Here is a 26,787-nt window from a genome sequence, read left to right as displayed (position 1 = left end):
AGAAGGGATCTCGTTAGCAAAGGAAGTATTCACGAAGGATCCTCCTCGGAGGAAGACTCTTCTCTCTCGTATTGTTAGATATCCTGTCGTCTACTGGATGTAGCTGACTACAATCACCTCCCCTTGCCAGGGGCCAAAAGATCAAAGGGGAAGAATTTCTTCCACTCTTCTCCAGTCTCCTGATAGACTATGTGGTTGCTCAGGACTCTCGGACAATGTAGCGCCAGCCAGGCGCCAAATGCCAATACAGGCGAAAAACGCCAGAGGCGGACAGTTCCAAGGAACTCTGTCATGGTCGGATACTGAGAAGGAGCGGGCCTCCAACCTGGCGCAAATGCGCCAGAGGCGAACAAATCGGACAGATATAAGAGTGTCCGATGTGGACATCGCCAGACAGCCTAGAGACTCTTCCAAGCTCGAAGCTCCAGCAAGTGTGGAGGAGCCAAGCCAGGCGCGAGGCGCCAGCCAGGCTCTAGGAGCCAGCCAGGCTCTAGAAGCCAGCCAGGCGCCATCCAGGTGCCAGGCTCCTTCAAGGCTAGGCTCCAGTCAGGATTGAGGATCCATCCAGGCGCAAGGCTCCTTCCAGTAAAGAGAAACCTAAAGCTCTTTCATGTAAGAGGGCTAGTCCCCATTGATATGATACAGGTAAGGCTCTGCCATGTAAGTGGGTCAGCCCCCATTGGCACGATCCGAGAAGGCTCTGTCGTGTAAGCGGGCTAGCCCCCATTGACATGATCCGAGAAGGCTCTGTCGTGTAAGCGGGCTAGCCCCCATTGACATGATCCAGAAGGGTTTGTCAGTCATAGGTCCCTACCTCGCTGAAACTCTTGAGGCATGCAGACTCATAGACAGTAATCATGAAGTCTTCTGCCAAGCTCCAGGCGCAAGGCGCCAGCCAGACGCAAAGGCTCCAGCCAGACGCAAGGCTCCAGCCAGGCGCGAGGCGCTAGCCAGGAGGGAGGAGCCAATCAGGCGCCAGCCAGGCGCGAGGCTCCAACCAGGCTCTAAGGCGCCATTCAGGCGCAATGGCTGCCAGCCAGCGCGAGGCGCTAGGCAGGCGCTAGGCGCCTGCCAGGCACGAAGCGCTAGCCAGGCTCCAGGCTTCATCCAGAAGAGATCTATATCAAAGAATGCCCTGGCCTTCTTTGAGACAATGTGATCTCCTAAGCACTTGACAAGTGCATTGATGATTCCTTCAAACTGCTGAGAATTAAAAGCGCATGAAGTGCGAGCTTTTAACAATATGTCATAAGGACATATTAGCTGTCACATACGGGAGATGCAACTCTGTGTTGACTTCCCATATCCGAAGGATGTCAAGATAGCCTACGAGAGATCCTTCTCTCTTGGTTGATACGTGTCTGCGGATACATTGCTGGGATAGGGAGCCGATACTGATCCTTAACCAGTGAGTTAAATTTTATTTAACGTCGTGTTTTTTCTTTGGGTTGTTTGAAAGGAGTTTGGGGATAACTCTTTTCAACTTAAGCACTAACCCTCGTGTTAGGATCAGGTGATCGGGATCGGTGTTGTGCATATTGTCATGTAAGAGGCTCTGTCGAGTAAATGGATAAGACCCCATCGACAGACCCACAAGAACTCTTAGCCATAGGTCACATCCTCGCTGAGGCTCTTGAGGCGAAGCAGATTCCTAGGCATTAGCCATGGAATCTTCCGCCTGAACAAGTAGGAACCAAGGTTTTATTTTTTTTTATTACCTACAACGTATGTTGTTTACCTGTCTATTCAGTAAATAGTTGTCTCTTACCCACCACCAAGGGTGTCAATCAGCTAAGTATATATCTGCCGGGGAAGTTGCATGTACAAAAATGATATTGTTAGAATACAATAAAGTTTTGTACATACTTACCCGGCAGATATATACGATGAATGGCCCACCCAGCCTCCCCTCAGGAGACAGGTGGAAGAGAAAATCTGGTTCTAGAACGGGAATGGTTCCTATTCCTGCCACCCAGCGGCAGGGGGGTAGATCACCTGACCTACCTGCAGCGTGCCGCAAAATTCGAATTTCTGTCGGACGTCAGAGACATAAGCTAAGTATATATCTGCCGGGTAAGTATGTACAAAACTTTATTGTATTCTAACAATATCATATTTGTACTGTACCCAGTAGGCAACCCTCAGCTATACTGCCACACCACTATGTAATAAGACAAGCGTCAACCTGAGGTAGTATCAAGTGCCTCAGTGGCGTGGTTGGTATGGTGTTAGCATCCCACCTCGTTGGTCACGGGTTCGATTCTCGGCCATTCCATTGAGGAGCGAGAGATGTGTATTTCTGGTGATAGAAGTTCACACTCGACATGGTTCAGAAGTCACGTAAAGCCGTTGGTCCCGTTGCTGAATAACCACTGGTTCCATGCAACGTAAAAGCACCATACAAACAAACAAACAAAAACAAAGAAAGGTGGTATCTTCCTGCAATGACTCTGTTATCAGGTAAAGAAACCACAAACATTGTATCATTGTTGCATTGTTGGTAATATTTTCTATATTCTCAAATTCATTATCATTCCTGATGTTTTGGGGTAGATGTGGCCATGCATCCCACTTCATGTCAGCGTGGGAATCAGCAATGTAATTACTGGTTAAGTTACTTGTATAGAAATTACATTTTGTATAAGAGAATAAGGTTTTACATAGTAATTACATGATTGGAGCCTGCCCTCCTCCCCTTAAATGGATGCAAGGGCATAAACAAATTGAACTCTGCCAAGTTGTTCCTCTCTTTCCCCAGATATGCCCAAACCATCTCAGTATGTTTTCAAACATTTGAACACCAGATTTCTCTCCCACATCCATAATCATATTAGTCTTCTCACTATTCTTTCAGTGGATCCTAACAATTAGTTGCACCTTTTCAAACTCACTTCCATTTTCCTTGTCATTGCTCATGATACTGTTGCATATATTAATAGTACAAATCTAACTTATCAGTACACTAAATCTTTTCTCATGGGCATTTTACTTTGGAAACAGTTTTCCTTTCGACCTTGGCTTCTTTGGAAAGAGTTGCAGAGTTCCATGGTCAGGATTACGACATAAACACACAAGGGGTTGGGGTCAGTAGCTGTCCTGGAATTCGTGGCTAAGACCCAAATTCCCTTGATTCATGATGACTGATTTGCCTCTTTTTCCGTTCCCTCCGGTATGGAGTTTGTTATCAACAACTTTCAATAGTAATTGCTTTGCCCCATCAGAGCACTGCATTGATATCTAAAGGACTTGTTAACACGAGCCAGGCCAAGAAAGAGGTGTCCTAGAATACCCTGTCATTCAACTACATGAGGTGACTAGGCAAGCTGCGTACTCATCATCAAATTCTGTCACCAATACAGGCAGTCCCCGGTTATCAGCGGATGTTCCGTTCTCAGCAGGGTGCTGATAAGCAAAAACCGCCATTAACTGAAACTAGGTGATTTATGGCTATCATATCTGGTTAATGGCGCCTCTGTTAGGTATGTTTTGGTGCCATAACTCTATTGTCGGCACCTTATGGCACCGATAACCAAAACTTGGCCTGTTATGGCACTGTAAATCGTCAATTTTGTGGGGCTAGACAGGCACCATAATACTGGATCACCCGAATCCGCCAATAACTGGAGACTGCCTGTACTGTGCATGCAGAAGCACATAGGATCAGAGGAATAGGTTCCTCACTGGCATTTGAGAAGAACTTATCTCTTCATAGAATTTTGAATGCTGGTTCCTGACTGCGCCAAACTACTTTCACTTTCTTCTACTTGAATTGGGTCTAGTGGTGGCTGATCAACAAGTGTAGCTCATCCAGTTCCCCTGGCAGGACAGTTTATATCTTACCTAAGATGATAGTGTGGAGGAGTTAGGAGAATAGACACATCATATGCTGGAACTGGCTTGATGCCGGTGAGTATTGCAGTCATACTGTTACAGCACTTTTTATGTTCCATACAACATACAAATCTATTTCCCAGTAGCTTCACTTCTCTCTCCAGCAAGGGGAATAAGGGGTGGTGACAAGCCCATTTCTTGTAGGTAACGTGGTTTGTTGTTATAACAGATATACCTAGTATAGTTTTTTTTACTTATGTATATGCAATGAATCTGGACATGTTTCATTTTAATATTTAAACCCAGTGGACTGGGTGTTAGATATCCACATACAAGCAGTCCCCGGTTATTGGCAGGGGTTCCGTTCCCAGGCTGTGCCGATGACCGAAAACCGCCATGGTGCCAATAACTGGATCTCACCTCTATAAGCACCCTTATGGCACCTAAGTTAGGTATGTTATGGTGCCATAACTCTATTATTGGCGCCTTATGTCGCCGCCGATAAGCGGAACTCTGCCTGTTATGGCACCATAAATTGCCAATATTATGGCACTAGACAAGCGCCATAAAACCGAATTGCCAATAACCAATCCGCTGATAACTGGGGACTGCCTGTACACACATATCTAACATCTCAAAGGCTTAGGTCCGCTTCTTTAGAATCCTCATTTTTAAGAAGAATGATCAGGTGTGCTGAACCTGCAGTTGGTTCAGGATTCTCATACCTCCCTCCAAGTGTGAGTCTACAGTATCCTAGTTAAGACTGAAGGTTTGTTCCACATATGAACTAATGACAAATTTTTAAATTAATTTGCATTTTTCCTACCTAACAAACCTGAGGTCTTAACATTGACTGCCCACCTCTAGCCATCCCTCTTGTTTCATCGTGGGTTGTAAGAAATACTAATGTATCACTAGGTTCAAGGGTGATCTCTGACTCACTTCCGCCTCAACTACATATTGGATGGCAGATACCAAAGATTCCTTGAATTTACAATTTTTTATGGTTTTAAACCAGTTCCAGCTGGCACCAGGTTTATCCTAATGTTAAGACCGTAGGTTTATTAGCTATGAAAAATACAAATTAGTTAAAAAAAATTTATTTTTCCAAAATTATTGAGAAAATTAGCAAACAAAATGGTGATTTGTGAAAGATCAAATTTAGCCAATGAATTCATATTATTTGTCATGCAAAATATAATGTCAATTCTCTTTTCTAGGCATATGCAGCTGGTTGCAACATGGTAATCTTAGCCAGCACTTATGAGCGTGTGCAAGTCATTCCTGGGGTGTGCCATGACAACGTCCAGATATCGTGTGTGGATTGTTCAACAGACACTGGCAAGATTGCCGCTGCATATGGAAAACTTGTTTGCATATTTGAACCAACACCACTTAATAGTCAAACAAATGGCCATGTAAGTGTGAATTGTGCCAGAATGTTTTTTGCTTATTTCTTAGAAATTAATATTGTTTCTTCTTCATGCCATTCTCAGTATTTTTAATAAGTGTAATATATTAAGTTTTCTATGATTACTTCAAACTCTTATGTGACCAAGCAGTATATAGACCTCAGATTTTGTTTATGTGCAGTATAGAAATGTAATTTGTTAGTACTCTGTACATGGAAGAATTTTTCAACAGCCCCCTTAGGTGAGTATTTTTCCTCTGGTAGAGTAGCCCCTTAGTACTACATGCTATATAATTGAAATTTAACAGTAGAATTATCTGTGCTGATAATCAATCACCTTATCTTTTTAGGGTGCATTGTGTGTTTCCTTTTGTTATCCTATTGTCCTTTGTAATGTCTTGGTTTTTGTACAGTCTATTGTAGCCACAAGGGAGGTCAATTTAACAAGCATTTTTTTCTACAGGCTAGGCTAGGCATATACTACTTCTCTGTTAACCTAATCCACACCTTGTTCATCTCCTGGTTCTCTACTTATCCCTAATTTGAAGTGCAAGGTACTTAGTATATCTTAGTTTTTTGCAGACTCTTGCTCCTTTTTTTTGCCCATTGTTATCTTCCCAAAAGTCCTAAGGGTTGCAAAGTCTGAGTAAGGTTTTCTTACCATCTGTTTGGTTTGTGTTTTGGCCTCATGCTCCAACTGATGTTGACACTATCTAGCTCAGTTACATTATTTATCCCAGAGAGGAGTTATTACTTTTGTGTAATTGGTTTACCAATGAGCCCTCTCTTTTCTGTGCCCACAGTCCCCTTGCAGATTTTGTTCTCAAAGTAATTGTACCTCATCTGTTTGGAAGCATTCTCCCTATTCTTATGGAAAAAGAAATGTATTTAGTGAAGGAAACTCATGGTCTTCATTTTTGAGTTAATTGTTGATTCTTCTGGTAACCTTGACAAGATGACTTCAGCAGAGGCAGAGTTACTGTTACCTTTGTTTCTCATACTTACCGTATATTACTGTCTATATTGACAGGTTACTATAGCACAACAATCTGTTCCAGCACAAAGTGGGTTTAATCTATAACAAGCTAACCGTCTATGCTATACTGTTCGTGTTTGCTGATTTGTATATCTTAGTGCATTCTTTGCTCCTTTTTTCAGATTTTTCAGAACTGTAATAGACTATATGTAGTACATTTGAGATATACCTACTAGTAGTACTGCATAATCAGAAATATGAGTTGGCCATGTAATTGGACACAGAGGACTAACTCCAACTTGGGCAAATCAGTTTTGGCCAAGCATAGAAGTAAACACCTTGTGAATAATGATTCTTGGTGAACAAAATGTGCAAGAAATTTTTTCCTGAACAGAAATTATAAATGAACATAACAGTTGAAGATCATAGAAACCCCTTTATTCCATTCAAAATAACCATTTAACTTGAGGAGTAAAAGTAAGAAGGTTTTGTATTTTATATGAAAATATATGATTTTTTTTAAACAAATTTTCAGGTATTCATGAGTGCAAACGTTTTAATTGCATTTCGAGTACCTTTTACAATCTCTTACTGTATTTGTCGATCATTATTGGTTCACCTCACCAAACCTAGAGATGAGAGCTTTTGGCTAGTTAGATAAGTCCCCCTTTGTCATTGGAGGTTTCACATATGCTCTAGCCGTCTAGATGCTAGTTCATTTCTTTAAACAGTGATTTGCTCTTGATTGTTTCATAAAAACCTTTGCTTTAAGGAATTGTTATACATACATATATATATATATATGTATATAATATATATATATATATATAGATATATATATATATTATTATAATATATATTAATATTTATTATATATATATATATTAAAATATATATATTATATATATAATATATAGATATAATATTATATATATATATATATATATATATATATATATATATATATAAATATATATATATATATATAATATATATATATATATAATATGTGAATATGTATACACACACACACATATATATATATATATATATATATATACATTTATATATATGTGTGTGAGTGTATACATATATATATATATATATATATATATATATATATATATATATATATATATATATATATATATATATATATATATATATACTATATATATATATATATATATATATATATATATATATATATATATATATATATATATATATACAGGCGGTCCCCGGGTTACGACGGTTCCGGCTTACGACGTTCCGAGGTTACGACGCTTTTTCTTAAATATTCAATGGAAAAATCCGTCCTGGGTTACGACGCTGTTCCGAGGTTACGACGCTGACGCTTCCGACGCTCCGAGTTAACGACGCTTTTAAAAAACGCATACTATGGATAAAAATCCTTTATAGTTTAGCACAGTATATTAATAAAAATAAGTTTCTGGTTAGATTACAACAAAAATTTTGAGATTATGATGATTTTTCGACAACTTTTTTTATGTTGGTATTTTTCTAAAAAAAGTTGTTTTTGAGTGACTTCTCCATATGCGGAACTAGTTTCCGAGCGAATGAATACATACTAGTTTACATATAACAGTCCAAAAGCGCAAATAATGAAAAATCATTGCGTGTTTCCAGTAATAATAACAAAACGAAGTTTCTGGTTAGATTACAACGCAAATTCCAAGTATCCAAAGAGAGACATTATCCAGTAATTTGATCAGAGAGAGAGAGAGAGAGAGAGAGAGAGAGAGAGAGAGAGAGAGAGAGAGAGAGAGAGGTCTTCCGACGCTCCGAGTTAACGACGCTTTTAAAAAACGCATACTATGATAAAAATCCTTTATAGTTTAGCACAGTATATTAATAAAAATAAGTTTCTGGTTAGATTACAACAAAAATTTTGAGATTATGATGATTTTCGACACTTTTTATGTTGTATTTTTCTATGTTTTTTAGTGACGCCTCATATGCGGAACTAGTTTCCAAGCGAATGAATACATACTAGTTTAACATATAACAGTCCAAAAGCGCAAATAATGAAAAAATCATTGCTTGTTTCCAGTAATAATAACAAAACGAAGTTTCTGGTTAGATTACAACGCAAATTCCAAGTATCCAAAGAGAGACATTATCCAGTAATTTGATCAGAGAGAGAGAGAGAGAGAGAGAGAGAGAGAGAGAGAGAGAGGAGAAGAGAGAGAGAGAGAGAGAGAGAGAGGCGTCTTCCGACGCTCCGAGTTAAGGACAGAGAAGTGTTCGTTTCGTTAAAACGGCCTCTGACTCATGCCAGTAAATGTTTTGTTGATACTAATAATATAAGCCTATTTAAAGATACGTTTACTTTAATTAGTCTATATGATACGTAAATAGTAATCAACTGTTCTTGTAGCCCTCAATATTTGGCAAAATCGAAGTATCCAAAGAGAGACATTATCCAGTACGTAATTTGAAATCAGAGAGAGATAGGGAGAGAGAGAGAGAGAGAGGTAGAGAGAGAGCGAGAGAGAGAGAGAGAGAGAGAGGAGAGAGACGCTTTGGCAACATGGTCTCGGGGGTTTTTATAGCTTCCTTCTGCTTGATGATCGTGGATATTGTAGAAGGATTTCGACCATACTCGTTTGCCAAATCGACGATACGAACGCCACGTTCATGCTTTGCTATAATTTCATGTTTTGCTTCCATCGAAATCATTTTCTTGGGTTTTTTCTTATCACCTGCTTTGTCTTTAGCTTTGAGACCCATGGTTAATAATAAAATAGACAAAATAACACGAAAAATAGGCGCAAATACAACGAACTAAACAACGACGTGTTAACATGCAGCACCAACAAACAAACAGACTGAACGCCATTTATCGGTCGCCTATACAACTAACACTCATCGCAAAATCGTATCTCAAATATTTCGTTGTATATCAAGCTTGTATTTTCGCAAATTTTCTGTTATATCTCAAAACATTCGTATATTAGGGCAATCGTATGTCAGTTTTCCAATGTAATTTGATCAGAGAGAGAGAGAGAGAGAGAGAGAGAGAGAGAGAGAGAGAGAGAGAGAGAGACGCTTTGGCAACAATGGTCTCGGGGATTGACGTAACGTTTTTTTTCTGAACAGATAGGAGAGAGAAGTGTTCGTTTCATTAAACTGCCTCTGACTCATGGCAGGAAATGTTTGTGATACTAATATATAAGCCTATTTAAAGATACATTTACTTTAATTAGTCTATATGATACGTAAATAGTAATCAGCTGTTCTTGTAGCCCTCAAGATTTTGCAAAATCACTCCAGGTTGTACATAAAACTTGCAAGAATGTAGTGTCACCAGAGGATTACAATAGTTTTTACCTTCAAGAACCAGCATTCTTTTATGAAAATAACTCCAGGTTGTACATAAAACTACAGGAAACAACATGTAGTGTAACCAAAGGATTACAAGTAAGGTTTTTATAACTTTTTATTAGTTTAAGACATATTTCCAAGCGTCGTTCCGGCTTACGACGATTTTCGGCTTACGACGCGTCTCAAGAACGGAACCCCCGTCGTAACCCTGGGGACTGCCTGTATATATATATATATATATATATATATATATATATATATATATATATATATATAGTGTGTGTGTGTGTGTGTGCGTGTGTGTGTGTGTGTTCGTGTTATATAATATATATATATATATATATATATATATATATATATATATATATATATATATAATATATATATAATTATATATATATATATATAATATATATATATATATATATATATATATGTATTATTATATATATATATATATATATATATATATATATATATATATATCTATATATATATATATATACACAATACATATACAGGCAGTCCCCAGGTTACAACAGGTTCGGGTTACGACGTTCCGAGGTTGAGGCGCTTCTCAATTATATTCATCAGACTATTTTTAGGGTTATGACGCATGTTTCAGGGTTACGACGCCTACAACGCTCATCTGGCAGAAGAAATATGACACCAAAAATGCAAAATAAAGGGATTTTGACGTAGGAAAAATCTATTTCTGGGTGATTGGCTCGTGTCGCCCTATGAAAGGATCCTTAATATCATTCTTTCTAGGCAAAATTAATCTAAATCTTACCAGAGAAAAACAAAATTAAGAAAATGTCAGTAAAACTGACTCGCTCACTCTATAAAAGAAGTGTCGGTATGAGAATAGGGGCGAGTGGGATCACTACCACGAGTCATTCACCATTTAGACCTTCCAATCCAAAATCCCCACTAGAGAGAGCTGATACTAACGGGTGATGCGGCCGCTACTACTACTACTAAGGACGCCACGGACAGCAGCGCCCCTAGCGGTCATCCTTAATCTATGAACATCTTGCCCTGCAGGGGGGGAAAAGCAAGACAGGGTGGGTTTCATAGGGCGACACGAGCCAATCACCCAGAAATAGATTTTTCCTACGTCAAAATCTCTTTTCTGGGCTCAGCTCGTGTCGGCCTATGAAAGAGTACCAGAGAAACAGGCAAGATGGGAAAAAGGGACAAATGAAAAACAGTAGTAAAAAGAGATATATAATATAAGTGAATCAGGTATACAGAATACAAATTAAGTACTTAAAGCTAACTTATGCTAAACAATGGCATAAAAAAGAGAGCCAACAACAAAAGTACTTAAAATTAACTTATAATAAACATAGTAGTATACAATAATGTAATGTAAGTTAACAAAACAGATTCACTTAAGCAAAGTATTTACATAATATACAAACACATTGTGTCCTACCCTAGCATAAAAATAAGGGTATGGACACTGAAGTACCTTATAAGTACAAAGTGTGGATGTCCCTAGCAAAAAAAAATAAGGGACAAACCACTAATATGATCTCAGTGGCTAAGGCTAGAGTATCTGAGTAGCATGGCGATAGGGTGAGGCATGTTAGACGAGGTAGGTAGGAAGGAGATCTGGATCTATACTATGACTACTATACAGTATCAGGAGAAACAATGTTTCCCGCTGCTACTGCAGAAAATTTTAAAGATTCCAAGGACTTTAGATAGTGACGTTTAAAGACTGTCGGAGATTTCCATCCAGTATACTTTTTAAGATCCTCGAAGTTCATATGTTGAAAGTAGTTAATTGAGGTGGCTACTCCCCTGATGTCATGTGCTTTTGGGAATGAATCAGGATTGGCTTGTTTAATGAAGTAAAGGATCTGTTGTCTAATACCTTTTACTGATAAAGTACCACCTTTTTCTCTCATGAAGAGAGAACCTGAGGATCTTGAGGATGTGCGAGATAGAAAGGCTCTTAAAGTTGATACTGGGCAGAGAGAAGGGTCTTGCGGAAGTGGGATGACTTTCCAAGGAGCCCACCCTTCAAGGAGCCACCTTGCAAGAGGATCCTCATTTTTAGCTAAAAAGCTACGATCCGGAGCAAGCAGGACTTCTCCTGAGGGGAGGAATTCTACATGACCCGCATCTCTGGATAGAGCCGACAGTTCTGAAATTCTAGCTCCTGAGGCTAGGCTTAATAAGAATAACGTCTTTCTGAGGAGCATTATGAATGTGCACGACGAGTTGTCAGTATCTGATGCTAGTTGAGGACGTCATTTAAGAACCATGAGACTGCAGTAGGGCCTTTGAGAAGGTCTAAGTCTAGCACAGGCTTTAGGGATAGACGTAAAGTAAGATTCAGTCAGATCTATCTGGAAACCCAACTGAAAGATCTTCTTCAAAGCCGATTTATGCGTAGTAATAGTGCTAGCTGCCTAAACCTTTTTCAAACAAGGATCTGAAAAAGGATATAGCTAAGTTAACTGTCATGGTTGTAGTGTTTGATTCTTTCAGGAAGGATGCTAATTTTTTAACAGCAGAGTCATATTGTCTAATAGTTGACTCTCTTATCTGACTCTAGGAAGAGGATGTTTTGTGGATCAATGTTAGCATCTTTGTTAGCCGCAAACTTCATGAAGTCCATAAAGTTAGGGTCTGAAGAATTCCTGAGGAAGCGAACACAGTCCTCATTTGTACTGCCTGTGACAGCCTGGGATTGGGAATCCGTTGAGGTCGGAGACCCAATTCCAGAAGCAGAGGATACCAGTTGCTCTGGGCCAGTCTGGTGCAACCAGCGCTACCAGTCCCTTGAAAGTCCTCAGCTTGCTCAAGACTTTCAATAGCAGATTCACTGGAGGAAAAACATAAATTTTTCTCCACTGGACTCCAATCTAGCGACAGGGCGTCCGTGGCATTAAGCCAGAGGGTCCAGGTTGGGGGCCACATAGCAAGGGAGCTTGTGGTTTGCTTGTGAAGCGAAGAGATCTACTTGGAGACCTGGGACTCTCTGGCATATCCACTGGAATGACCTGTCGTCTAGGGACCATTCTGATTCCAGAGGGACCGACCGGGACAAAGCGTCTGCTATCACATTTCTTACCCCCGCCAGGTGAGTGGCGGACAGATGCCATTTGTGTTTGTCTGCTAGGGCAAAGATGGCTATCATGACATGGTTCACATGTTTTGGATTTGGACCCTCCTCTGTTGATGCAATGAACTACCACTGCACTGTCCAAAACTAGTCTTAGATGAGACTTTTTCGGGGGAAGAAGTCTCTTCAGGGTAAGAAATACTGCTATTGCTTCCAAAACTTTATGTGGAGCTGGCGGAACTGAGCTGACCAAGTCCCCTGAACTTGTTTGAATTGAGAATATCCCCCCAACCGGACAGGGAGGCATCCGTGTGAAGGTTAATACCGGAAGGGGATATTGGAGGGGTACCAGTTTGGCCAGGTTCTTCACTTTTGTCCATGGACGGAGTTGATTGCGAAGGATCTGTGGAATTACTGACAACTTGTCTCGAGATTTGGCGTTTGCTCTCGATCGCCAAACTCGGTTTATATCCTTCAGCCTTGCTTTTAGGAGGATGTCTGGTCAAGGAGGCAAACTGAAGAGAACCTAGGATTCTTTCTTGGCTTCTCCTTGATGTTTGTTTGCATTTGAGAAATTGTTTCACAGCTTTGGCTATTTCTTTGCGTTTGACCACTGGAATTGACAGATTGTGGGAAGACAAATCCCATTGGATTCCTAGCCACTGAAAACGAGACTCTGGAGTAAGTCTGGATTTCGTTTTGTTTATCTGGAACCCAGATGTTCCAGAAAATTGAACTACCTTTTCCGTGGCTTTGACATTCCTCGACTGTGGTGCCCAGATCAACCAATCTGTTCGAGGTATGCTGCTACCATTATCCCCTGAGTTCTCAATTGTTGAACTACCACTTCTGCTATTTTTGTGAATACCCTGGGGGCTACATTCAGACCGAAGGGCATCACTTTGAATGAGAATTTCTGATTTCCTAGTCTGAACCCTAGGAATGGGCGGAAGTGCCTGGCTATAGGGATATGATAGTATGCGTCTGTAAGATCGATGGAGCATGTGACGGCTCCACGAGGAAGTAAGGTCCTTACTTGCGAAATGGTAAGCATTTTGAACTTGTCGCAAAGGATGAATGAGTTTAGCCTTGACAAGTCTAAGATTACCCTTCTTTTTGTTGAGCCTTTCTTTGGCACGCTGAATAAGCGACCTTGAAATTTTAAATGCTTGACTCTCGCAATAGCTCCTTTCTGAAGGAGTTCGCTGCGCATAATCTGTCAATTCCTTTGACGGTTCCTGATAAAATGATCTGATTGGAGGGGATCTTTGATCCAACTCCAACCCAATCCCTTGGACACTATGCTCTGTGCCCAATTGCTGAACCCCAACCTGTGACGGAAGAGGAACAACCTCCCTCCTACCTGGGGAGCCTCATTGTTGTTGGGCGGGTTGACCTCCACGCCCTCCTCTGAACTGCCTACCCCTTGTCGCTATACCTGAGCCACGCTGGCGAAAGTGGCCTCGCGCTCTGCTACCTCTCGCCTGCCCCGAAAAGGGAGGGTAAGCCTGACTTTCATAAACAGGGTTGAAGGCCGGCGAGAGTGCGTAAGAGGTCGAGGGTTGCGGACTGAGGAGAAACACAAGGAGGATGGGTTGGGTCTGTTTTGAAGTTGCAGGCTGTCCCTGTTGGGTAACTGGGACGGCCTGAACGAATTGCTGCTGCTGCTGACGTTTCTGGTAAGGCTGGAATCTTCTACCAGCCTTCTTTGGTTTCTTACCAGGCAGCGGGGGCGGATTCTTGTTTCCTCTTAGTAGGAGATACCCCATCTAGCTCTGAGGCTCTGGTTGAGCCTAGCAGCCTCATGGTGTACCTCATTCACCGTGGACTCTGGGAAGAGGTCCGCCCCCCACATGCTGGAAGCCAGGAGCCTATTAGGTTCGTGCCTAATAGTGCATTCCTGCAGAACGTGCTTTCGACAGTTCCTCCTAGCTAGAAGAAGTCGAAAGCATCCGTCTGAACCGTTTGAAGCTGAGACTTGGCCAGAAATCTTAAATAAAGGTTCTGTGCCATACGATAAAGCAGCCATCTCAGTAATGATTAGAGAATTGAGGGATCTCCTAAACCTAGTTCGAGCGTCGAACTCTGCCTGAATCAAGGTATCAGGCAGCCTTGGAAGCTTTTTTCACCAAACTGGTCCATTGCACAGTCCGGTTTGAGCTTACCAAGCGTGAAGAGTGGAAGGCAAGTTCTCCCACAATTCCCCGAAAGCTGGGAAGAGCGGAGAGCGGAGAAGTAGACTCCGCTTCCCTCAGTTGTGGCATGGGCTCATCCTTGAGGACTCCCTGAAGAGTCGCTTCCACTATTTTGGTAGCGAACGGAAGAGAAGCCTCCTCCTCCGTCGCAAAAATAGTAAAAGGACTCTTGAAAAAGCCTGGAGCTTGGTGTTGGTACACTCCCAGTCCTCAAGGCAGTGAACCCATTCCCGCTGAGCGTGCTCTCTACTATAAAGCACATGCTCTCTGGTGATCTTGTCTTCCCTAGTGAGTACCGCTGCGGTCAAGCCTAGCATACCCAATGAAAGGCTGCGTCAATCCCGGTGAGGATAAAACTCGAAGTCCTCAATCCTTTCAAGTTCCACACTCCGGGACAGAGATCCATACCGTCCTTGAATGGAGCGTAAGCGGCTACTCTCCATGGGTTATCCATGGAGAAGGCTGGTAGCGACTCATAAGGAGGTAGCTGGGGAATACCAGCACTTGCTACTGGGGAGACTGGGTAAGGAACCTGAGCAAGCCCAGCTACTCGGTCCTCATTCTCTCTAACTCTGTTAGAGAGATCTTGGATGGACTGGCCCGACTGACTCAAAGTGTTCGACAGTTGTGCGAACATCTGTTCGAACTTGGTTCCGAGGGCGGAGACCTGTGAGCCGACCATCTCCTACCAGTTGCATCACCACTGCTGAGAAGGCAGTGGGATCAAAGGTGCTCGGTCCCGCTACTCCAACTGGCGTTGCCGGAGTGGATGCGGTGGAGGCCGGAGAAGGCATTGGCTCAGCAGGAGCGCGAGCCTTCTCCTTAGAAGCCTTGCTTCTAGAGCTCTTGGGGTGTGAGGAGCTCGGCTTAGCCTTCACCGCGTCAGCATAGGAAGTCGAAGACTTCTTAGCTGAAGAAGACGACGACGACTTTTTAGAAGTCGTCTTAACGAGGGTCTTCGGTTCTCTCTGTCCCTTCACCTTTGGGGGTACAGAGAGAGCGGGAGAGCGGGCAGGGATCTCAGATCCCGAAAATCCTTGGAAAGAGGCAGTAGAAGAAGGGACAGGAGAAGATCCAGGAGCGCCCAAGGAAAGACCTTGGGCACCTGACACACCTACCTCAACTAACAAATCCTCTGCACCTACCGCCATAGGCTCAATATTAAGGTTCCCAGGGTTGCGACATCTGGACCGTCTCCTGCGTGGCCACGGTCCCCTAACGACTGCTGCACCTCTTGCTGGATAGAAGCGATGAGAGGGGCTGCAGAGATGGGGTCAACATATCCTGTTGACTTGCCGCCGGGGAAGATCTGAATGGCCAGCTTCTTGTCCAGGATGTATGGCTGGCCCTTGGCGGCGTTCTTGCCGAAACCGCCCACCCAAGCCTTCAGGGTTGCTAGGGCGACTTCCCTCACACCGGCAGCCTGAAAGAGAAGGCGAAATGAAGCTTCTAGTGCCGGGGACGGGTTAACAATGCTTATAACTAAGTGTTGTTAGTAATACGATAAAGAAGTCTACAATCGACTTACCCCCCCACAGCTGACTGACAAGGTCGTAACAGATGGAAGCAGGCTTTCGGGTGCCAGCCACGATCATGGCGTTGTGATTCGTGGCACATGGGGCGTGAGTCCTGCACTCATCGTGGGCGCATGGGTCGTACAAGGTCGCATTGCACCTAGGACCTGACAGTTGGTAGCCTGTAAGTGGAAAGATACATAAGCATCAGGAGAACACTTACAGCCTAACAATTGCTCCGCTGCATGCCGGAGCGGTAAAGTTAGATTAAACCAGAGCCTGCCATAATACGTGTTAGGTAACAAGAAGGTTGGCGTTTGTCCCCGGCTACGCCGGAGACAAGAGAAAAAATCCAACCAGGTGTGGTGTGAGGTATGAAACCACGACGGAGAACGACGGAGATGGTATACACACAGTCTATAATACTAAAATTCATCGTAAAAATGAGGGTATATCCTTAAAAATAACAAAATAATCATCGAACTTTCCTCCCCCGTCTACTAGAAGAGTGCCTGGGTAAGAAGCAAGCTCTCCTCCGGTAGCGGGGGAAAAAAGGGAAGGATATAGTAGGCAAGCAATAGACCACGCTAGGTGACCACCCCGCACCCGCTAGCGGAGCCAGACGAACTATAACCAAAGGTGCCCCGGCTGCGGCGGAAGGCTCCGTTCGTTATTTAGTGGGGAAGGGTGGGACTGAACAACTGGAGGGGGTCCCCGGCGTAACGCGGCGGGAGAGAGAGAGGGGGGGGGGGGGTGGCCTACTCCTCCCCGTCTCAACAACTACCCGCTCGGAGACCCGGTACCCGAAACAAGTGGTCGCCCTAAAAACCCCAGCTGGGGAGAACCCCTGGCCTCCTCAGAGAAGAAGGGAGGAAGGCTACTGAGGTTGTCATAGCAACCAAGGGGTCCCCAGACCCCTCCCTATACCTGTAGGGAGGGAAGGGGAAGGGTAGGTGCGATGGAACACGTGACCGCCAGTGGCCTAAGCCGCGATAGCAACACAACCGTGGGAGGGCCACGTGAACCAGGCTGTACCAATACATGGGACATGCACTAGGCTAGCCTAACACCCTAAAAAGAACTAAAATTACATCATAACAGGTGGAAAAGACACTTTTAGTAAAAGAAAAAGAAGCCAGGAGGAGGCAAACTGTTCCGAGGAACAGAAGACTACTCGGAGCCAGCGATAGCCGATGAAGAGCAAGAGCCGGGATGCTGGGCCAGAATACAGAATAGCCCTAAATACCAAACTAAGAGAATGGTAAACGGGCTAACCTAGCTAAAAAGACGATGTAAAAACGATGAACGTGATATAGTAAGCCCATAAGTACAAGAAGTCCCAGTATGGAAGACCGGGAATTCTAGACATGAGGCAGCATGGCGCCGCCACGAGCCGACCGGGAAACCGTATATGACCTATTAGAAGGAAAATACTGGTCCCTGGAAGACTAAAATACAGTAAAATACTACTTATGAGGCACTTAACTTAGCCGATGCGATGGCAGCACGTTCCATGGTAAAGAAGAGGAGATAAATCCAAGAGATTAGCACACGTGAAAAAAATGCGTTCCAACGCGTACTGCGAAATATTAAGGAATGACCGCTAGGGGCCTCGCTGTCCGCGTGGCGTTCCATTAGTAGTAGTCGTAGTAGCGTCCGCATCACCCGTTAGGTATCAGCTCTCTCTATGGGGATTTTGGATTGGAAGGTCTAAATGGTGAATGACTCGTGGTAGTGATCCCACTCGCCCCTATTCTCATACCGACACTTCTTTTTATAGAGTGAGCGAGTCAGTTTTACTGACATTTTCTTAATTTTGTTTTTCTCTGGTAAGATTTAGATTAATTTTGCCTAGAAAGAATCATATTAAGGATCCTTTCATAGGCCGACACGAGCTGAGCCCAGAAATCAATATTTGAAGTTTTTTTTTGATGAAAAATGCAATAAAAATGCACTTTACATAGTTTTCAATGCACCCAAAGTAATAAAAGTAAGGTTTTCTTAGGATTTTTTATGATGTTTCAGCTTACGACACGTCTCAAGAACGGAACCCCCATCGTAACCCTCGGGACTGCCTGTATATATATATATATATATATATATATAGATATTATATATATATATATATATATATATATATATATTATATATATATATAATTTTATATAGTGAAAATTGAAGGCGGTTCTATCAACCAGTAGACATCAGTCGATACAAGGTGAAGGACAATCCTTTATTCCCATTATATGTACTTTTATTGTCGCGACGTTTCAAGACATAAAAGTCCCATTATCAAGCTAAAAGAGAGATAAAACAAAAGTTAAAATCACAAACTCGGCATACATATTAAAAGCTTAAAAAGTTAACAAATATAAAAAGCAAGTACAAGAGTAGGGAGGAGTCAATACCATCAGGTGCTGAAAGCACAGACCGAGTGACAATTCAGGCCGGGTCAGCTTCGACTTGAACTCACGAGAGATACAGAGGTGTTGAGGAAGACTGGGTGTTTAACTGCGGAACGAGTTGTTTAATGAAAAGTGATTCTAAAATAGCTAAATGCTGTTCGTTAGGGGATTGGCCTATAATTTTAAAATCTTTGTAATTCATTTCACTGACAATTGTTTTCCATCGAAACTTTTTTATAAACACCTGTACAAATTCTTGAACAATATATTCCATCCTAAAATTAAAATACCAACAGTGCCAAAATTACGACTGTTTGCAAGTGTCCCATTTATCCATAACAAAAATTTCTACCATGAATTGAAACTGTTAATAGAAAGTTTTTTTTCCTGCAATCGAATAATTTAAAACAATACCTTGCAACCCAATGAATATCAGATCTCTGTTTAAACACAAGGAGAAACTCAGTCCCACTGATGACCTCAGGAGTCGTATATCTATTTAATTGCCCTAGATGTAATCTAGGGAAGTACGTCGGCTCCACACGGAGGTTACTCAAAGTGAGATTAGACTCTCATCGCGGCGTTAGTTATAGAACAGGTGTCAAATTAACTAATCCTGAGTTTTCATGTATACGCGAGCGCACAAAGAAATGTAAACATGACATGAATTACAAAGATTTTAAAATTATAGGCCAATCCCCTAACGAACAGCATTTAGCTATTTTAGAATCACTTTTCATTAAACAACTCGTTCCGCAGTTAAACACCCAGTCTTCCAACACCTCTGTATCTCTCGTGAGTTCAAGTCGAAGCTGACCCGGCCTGAATTGTCACTCGGTCTGTGCTTTCAGCACCTGATGGTATTGACTCCTCCCTACTCTTGCACTTGCTTTTTATATTTGTTAACTTTTTAAGCTTTTAATATGTATGCCGAGTTTGTGATTTTAACTTTTGTTTTATCTCTCTTTTAGCTTGATAATGGGACTTTTATGTCTTGAAACGTCGCGACAATAAAAGTACATATAATGGGAATAAAGGATTGTCCTTCACCTTATATTTATATATATATAATTATATATTATATATATATATATATATTATATATATATATATATTTATTATATTATTTATTATTTATTTATTTGACTATTTGTGCAGCTGTCCTGTTCCTGCTTACTAAAGTCTGTTCAGTCTGGATATAACCTAGGAACACACCCCTTCAGGGTACATATCATACATCTGGCACCATCAATAGCTTTCATAATAATATTCAAAGATGAAAGGAGGTGGAGAAGGATGCTGGTTTTGGGTTCATTATCATTTTATTTATGGGACCATTATGTTATTTTATTACATTACGTTGTATTATTGTATTAATTCATTAATGAGCAATATTGTTTAGCATTACATTATTTTATATTATTAAGTTGCAATATAACACAAGTTTATGCAGATATCTTGGGAAATGAAAGAAAAAGTCGCTCTGATAAGAAAATGTTTTACAAACATATAAGGCTTCATTTGTCGGTGAGGCGAATTTTTAAAATACCTGTTATCATTAAACGGGGAATTAAGTGGTGAACAGATGTCGGGGTGGATAACATGGATATGGATTGTCAGAGTGAGTAATCAGGGATATGAAGGGGGAGGGTGATGGAGCTGACCAGTATTCATCACACACCAGTCAAAGGAAAAGCATGCACCTGTGAAAGTGCTTTCATCTCTGTCAGATTAAAAAGAATGGGAACATTATGGAAGATCACTTTCTTCATTCTTCCTGTCAAAGGTATCTTATTCATAGAGTAATCAAAGAGGTAAAAAAGCTGACATTGTTCAAAGTACAGTATCATCCCTACCTACAATCTCTTGTCATTATGATTACTGTCACTATCTATCATTCAGCATAGGTGTAGGCCTAGTCCTGACTCCTGATTCAACAATTTTGTGACATGAGTGCATTTGAATTCAGTGACCATCAATAATTACATAACTTTCTTGAAACGCAAAGCTAATCATTAAAGTTGATTACATGAAGTTTGTTCACGTGTTTTACTAGTTGAAGGACTGTAATGTTACATTTTTTAATAACCTGCAAGAGAAAATCACAGTTCATAAGGGTAGCAATAGAGTTACCTAATGTGCTGCATCAACCCTCCCCCCTATATCCGTGACTACTCATTCTGATATCTCGTACACGCCAGCTTGCTTGCCTGTTAATTGATAATGGTTATTTTAAAAATTCATCTCACGGACAAACAAAGTCTTAGAGTGCACATGTTTATAGAACATTTTCTGCTCAGAGTGACTTTCTTTCATTTCCCAAAATATTTGCATAAACTCTTGTTACACACTGATATCAATGATACTATTACATTACAGTATTATTCTATTACTGTTTCACTTATCTCTTTCTCTCTCATGTATGGTCCCATGGTTCATATTGTAATTGCTGTCAGAGAGAGAGAGAGAGAGAGAGAGAGAGAGAGAGAGAGAGAGAGAGAGAGAGAGAGAGAGAGAGAGAGAGAGACCTAATGATAGAAATCGAACAACATTGTCTTTTGTAGGCAAAAACTTTAAAAACACGGCCGTAAGTATTAAAGACAAAACTTTTGAATGAGAAGAAGAAAAAGAAGGGAATAACATGAAAAACAGATGGAAAAGCCTGTGCTACAATGAGTAAGCAAATTTGATTCAACCACACACCGACAACTATGGCCTACACAAATTTTTGCTAGGCCTACATGGCTTAAGTATATAAGCCTAGCCATAATTTTTTATAATGTCATAAATCAAAATGAGTGGGTTTGGTCTTTAATCTTGCATATCTTAAAAGAATTTTTTAAAAATAAGAGGATCCGAAACTTTCAGAGTTGAGTTGTTAAGCTGACGTGCAGTTGATCTATCACCATTCCCTCGTGACTGCCTGACTGAAACAGGCTGACTGGCTGCCTGGAGAATTGTACGATATGTTACTTGATTGACCATTGGCTGAAAAGTGGGAGGGGCTTAAGATATATTTCGTTTGGACAGACTATAGTATTTTACATTTTTTATTTTTATTTGCAGAGACTTGATTATCGATGGATTCAGACTGGCATAATTGAAGCAGAAAGTTACATCAACACCATGTCCTGGAATTTGGAAGGTACTCGCCTTTTGACCGCAGGAGATGTCTTACAAATGTGGGCAGCTCCTCTTACAAAACTGACTGGAGAAGAGAGTAAGTGTTTTAGGGTTTCCTTTTGTACCTGCATAATATAAACTTGCCACTAGCAGAGAAACTAAACTATTCCAGATAGAAGTAACATCTTGTTAGTCTACCAGTAGTTATAGTATTCAGATATCCAGTGCTTCACTGTGTTACAGACATGAAGATAGGATGAGGTCTGCCAAGCCATTCTCATGCAGTGTAATACTTTTTGTCCAACTAAAATAAAAAGGCTGGGAAAAGTATCGTCTTTTCTCTCCTAAATCAAGGAGTATCATCTAGTAACCTGTATAAAGAACATTTAAAGTGTCTACCTGAAGTCTTCAATACTTCATAAAGGTTTTAAAAAATAGCAGTTCTCTTCTGAGAGTCACTGGACCCCTGACAAATTAAAAAACTGTCCAGAGACATTTGTTTTTTATGTTTCTTTAAAATTAGCCTGAAATGCTATAAAGCATTGTCATTAAACATGTTAGCAACACGGATTACAACGTCTTTGTTTTGGTAATTTTTTTCATCAAAATTTTGCACATCACTCTACTTTGCAAACGTTTCTTTGATCTCTGAAATAAGCACAGTATCCCCCCTCTCTTCCTCCTCTTCTCCTCTGCCAGTTGTTGCTGTTCTTGCTGTAGGTCTTGCAGCTCTTCAGTGGTTAGCTCTTCCCTGTGGGCATCCACTAGCTCTTCCACGTCCTTGCCACTCACATCCAAGCCCATGGACTTCCCCAGAAACACAATAGATTCCACAACAGGCATAGGGTTGTCGGGGTCAACTTTGAACCCCTCGAAATCCTTCTCGAGGTAACACTCTGGCCACAATTTCCTCCATGCAGAGTTCATGGATAGAGAAGTCACTCCCTGCCAAGCCTTCGCTATAAGACTTATGCAATTAAAGGTATTGAAGTGATCTTTCCAGAACTCTCATAGGGTCAGTTCAGTGTCTGAGGTCACTTCGAAGCACCTTTGAAACAGTGCCTTGGTGTACAGTTTCTTGAAGTTCGAGATGATTTGCTGGTCCATGGGCTGGATGAGAGGAGTGGTAGTAGGGGGAAGAACTTCACGGTAATGAATTTAAATTCATCCAACAACTGGTCCTCCAAGCCCGGAGGATGTGCAGGAGCATTGTCCATTATCAGGAGGCACTCAAGAGGCAAATGATTTTCTTGCAAATATTTTTTCACACACGGGCCAAACACTTCATTGACCCACTCAACGAAAATTTGCCTCATGACCCATGCTTTCTTATTGGCTCTCCACATCACAGGAAATTTATTCTTTATGACATTGTTATTCTTAAACATTTGGGGAGTTTCAGAGCGATACATCAGTAGGGGGTTTCACTTTGAAATCCCCACTGGCGTTCCCACAGAACAACTATCTTTCATAGGCTTGTGCCCTGGCAATAAACTTTCCTCCTGTGTGATGTAGGTCTGTCTTGGCACTTTTTTTTCCAGAACAAGCCTGTCTCATCGCAATTGAAGACCTGTTGTGGAGGAACCCTTCAGCCTCAAGATATGCTTGAAATCACTAATGAATTCTCCGACAGCATGTTTATCTGAGCTCATAGCCTCTCCATGCCGTACAACGCTATGGTTGCCTGTACATTTTCTAAATTTTTTAAACCAGCCTCTGCTGGCCTTAAAATCACTAAGAGAATCACTTGTTGATGGCATTTTCTTACTTAAATTGCTATGCAGTAGCCTCACTTTCTTGCAAATGATTGCTTCAGACACTAACTGTTTTTCACTGATCCGCACCTATAACAGCTTTTCAACGTCTTCCACTAGTTGCGATCTCTGCTTAGATAGCGACGTGACCCCTTTCGCAACATTAGCTGCCTTTATTTCATCTTTCTTTGCCAGGATAGAGCTGATTGTAGACACAGACTTGCTGTACATCCAGCAAGATCAGCAACACGCGTCCCCCTCTCATACTTCGTTACAAGTTCTTTCTTAAATTCAATTGTATTCCCGACCTTTTTTACTGAAGGGGTGGAACTTGCTGCTTTCTTGGGCCCCATGATGACACTTTGCAGTGAGTTTATGGTGAAATGATTACACAAAACACAGGGAACACATGCGGTGATGCAGACTACTTTCGCGGAGATGCTTGTTCAATGAGAAACAGCCAGAATAGGTCACAGGAGAAAACGGGATGCTTTGTTTGGGCGTTTCATGACCGGGCCCGGATGGAGCGTTACAGAGTGGACAAAAACCAAAACATACAATATGGGAGGCGTACAAAAACCTAGGTTCCACTGTAGTAGAATGAAAATATATGCAAATGACATGTAGGTTAGTATTCAGATAGTACTGAATTATGTAGCTTTTATTAATGATTCATTTGTATGATACCTCTCAAAGTGTTTTGAGTAAAGTAAGGCCATTTTCATTATTCAGTATGAAATTCTTTGTTACAAACCTTGATTGTTTGCTCTTGTCCAAAAATTTCATCTGGAAAAACCTCACAATAATTAATAAAAAATGAATTTGCATTCTGTAGAAGATGTGAATTTATTATCTCCGCTAAAAGTTTCAGAGCACTGATTTTTTTACGAACTGAATCTTCAGTGCCTTCCTTTCATAAATTTGATAACTGTTTACTCACACCACTGGTGATGCTTGACGAATCTATTTCCTTGTCTGTCATTTCCTCTGTTCCTTGATCATTTCTGATAAAACTTAAGTAAAAAAATATCTAAGGTCAGTTTGTCTACTCTCACTATCAGAACTAGCTGATAGTTCAGGTCTACTATTGAGTCCTATGTGTTAAATAGGTTATAACTTAGACAAATATCACCAGCATGTGCTTTATATCTGCCAGTTTATTATTCTTGTAAATTATTTTAGATAGATAACTCTGTTTCAATTCTAAACTTACAGTTCTCACCCAAAAGATTCAGTTTTAAATAAGATGTAAAAATTGGAACAAGTGAGGTTAATGAAGTGGGAAAATTAACTTCAAAGACCTTTTTCTCAGGATTTTTTTTTACTTTTGTATTTATTTTCCATCATCAGTAATATTTATGGGAAATGCTGTGCTTTAAATATGTACTTTGAACTTTGAGGACAGTCTGTAGTAATACAGAAGACTGATTCTGTTGATGGAAAAATTAAGCTGCTGATGTCTTTCACAAGAAAAAAACATCATTGTTCCGATACGTAATACAAACCCTCGGTCCTTTAACAATAGGAAGGTAACTAGCGGCAGCTGGGACGGTCGTAAGCTTCGAACAAGGGGAGAACGGTAGTTAACTGCTTGTCCGATCGTGCGCGCGCCCGCGCGCCCGAGAGGTGAAGAATCACTTTTGCTTTCGGCCGCGGGTGTGAAGGACGTGTTCGTCATCGCTCTCCCTCGTGCCCAGCTTCATCGTACGTATTGCTTTGGTTTATATTGTGTTTTCTACTAATGGTTTGTTTGACTTGAAAATGAAACTGTAAGTACACTGTTTTCATTTTCATTACTTAATTATGAATCAACAGAGGCGGCGATTTCCGCTCTTTTCATGAAATTGACTTGAATTATGTCTCGGTGCCAAGGGCGGGCGCACTCGCGCCGAGTCATGTATTTTGGGCGAAAGTGTGTAATTGAAAGATGTAAGTACTCTTTTTGTACATGCAACTTCCCCGGCAGATATATACTTAGCTTATGTCTCTGACGTCCGACAGAAATTCGAATTTCGCGGCACACGCTGCAGGTAGGTCAGGTGATCTACCCCCCCTGCCGCTGGGTGGGCAGGAATAGAACCGTTTCCCGTTCTAGAACCAGATTTTCTCTGTCGCGGTAGTGTCAACATATGTTGTTGCTACCTCCTGACTTGATTTTCGTTTTTCATCGCCATCGATCTTCTGGGCTGTCTTTTGCAGGGAAGTACTGGGTCTTTGGTTCGGCATACGCTTTTATTAACTTTTTAATGAATTTGGCTTCGAAAATTTCGAAGAATATATGACTGTGTAACTACCGAAATTTTCGGTAGACACTCATATGTTTGCAAGAAAGGGAAATATAATATTTATTCATTAATATGTGTAATAAGTGTTAGAATTGATTGAGGAAATATACTGACTTCCTACTTTAGGGAGTCAGTAAAGCATGTAACTAGATACGTTTCTTTTAAAAGTTTTTTAGAAACTCGTACTAACGAGCAATTAGAGTATTAACAGTACTAGTAGTGTTGCATCCTCATTGCATCCTCATCACCTTCTTACTTCGCAGAAACTTCAAATTCATAATTGCAATTTGAAGACAAGGATTGTGGCTCAAAATGCGAGCTATTGAAAGGTAAGAAGTGATTACTAGTGTTCCCCATTGCAGTGGAGGGTGCGTCTGATCGGCTCTGTCTCGCTCCCAGGCCTAGACCTCTTTCAAGCTCCCAAGACCAGGGGGAGAAGGAATGTCGAAAGGCCGTAAGGGGTTTCAGAGAATCCCCCACCGTCAGGTCGTCCCCTCGGCAGGTTCTGTAGAGCGTCCCAGACTGCCAAGGATAGCCATTGAAAAGGCATCCTTAAAAAAGTGCGTCTCTTCATCTTACATCCGAAAAGACGAAGAATGTATATGTTTTGATGATCTAGCGCATTCTCTGAAAACTAAGAGAACACTGAGCAAGAGCCAGCCAGGAACTTAGGAAGCCGCGACAGCCAGCAGCGAGCCGCGTTCCAGAAAACAGACTAGCACCAAACGCGAGCCGCGTTCTAGCAACTGAGCGCGAGCCGCGTTCTAGAAAATTTTTTCTTGGCGCAAGGCGCCTTCAAAGAGACGAAGCGCCAGCCTGGCCGCAAAAATTGCAACAGAAAAACAGACGGCTAGAACAAGGAG

The 26,787-nt window shown here is 41.4% G+C and overlaps 1 protein-coding gene across 4 annotated transcripts in view; it reads left to right on the top strand.

The window, feature by feature from the left end:
- Positions 1-26,787, top strand: part of LOC135195346 (dmX-like protein 2) — a 572,993-nt gene that overhangs the window by 58,869 nt on the left and 487,337 nt on the right. For all 4 annotated transcript variants that reach the window (XM_064221627.1, XM_064221621.1, XM_064221608.1 and 1 more), the window contains exons 3-4: positions 5,052-5,249; positions 21,829-21,982. In XM_064221627.1, coding sequence (XP_064077697.1) covers positions 5,052-5,249; positions 21,829-21,982 — 352 coding nt within the window. The remainder of the gene's footprint in view (positions 1-5,051; positions 5,250-21,828; positions 21,983-26,787) is intronic.

This window comes from Macrobrachium nipponense, chromosome 20 (assembly GCF_015104395.2).
Source record: "Macrobrachium nipponense isolate FS-2020 chromosome 20, ASM1510439v2, whole genome shotgun sequence".
Taxonomy (NCBI): domain Eukaryota; kingdom Metazoa; phylum Arthropoda; class Malacostraca; order Decapoda; family Palaemonidae; genus Macrobrachium; species Macrobrachium nipponense.
Note: the sequence above shows the minus strand (reverse complement) of the source record. Positions and strands in the feature narration are given on the sequence as shown.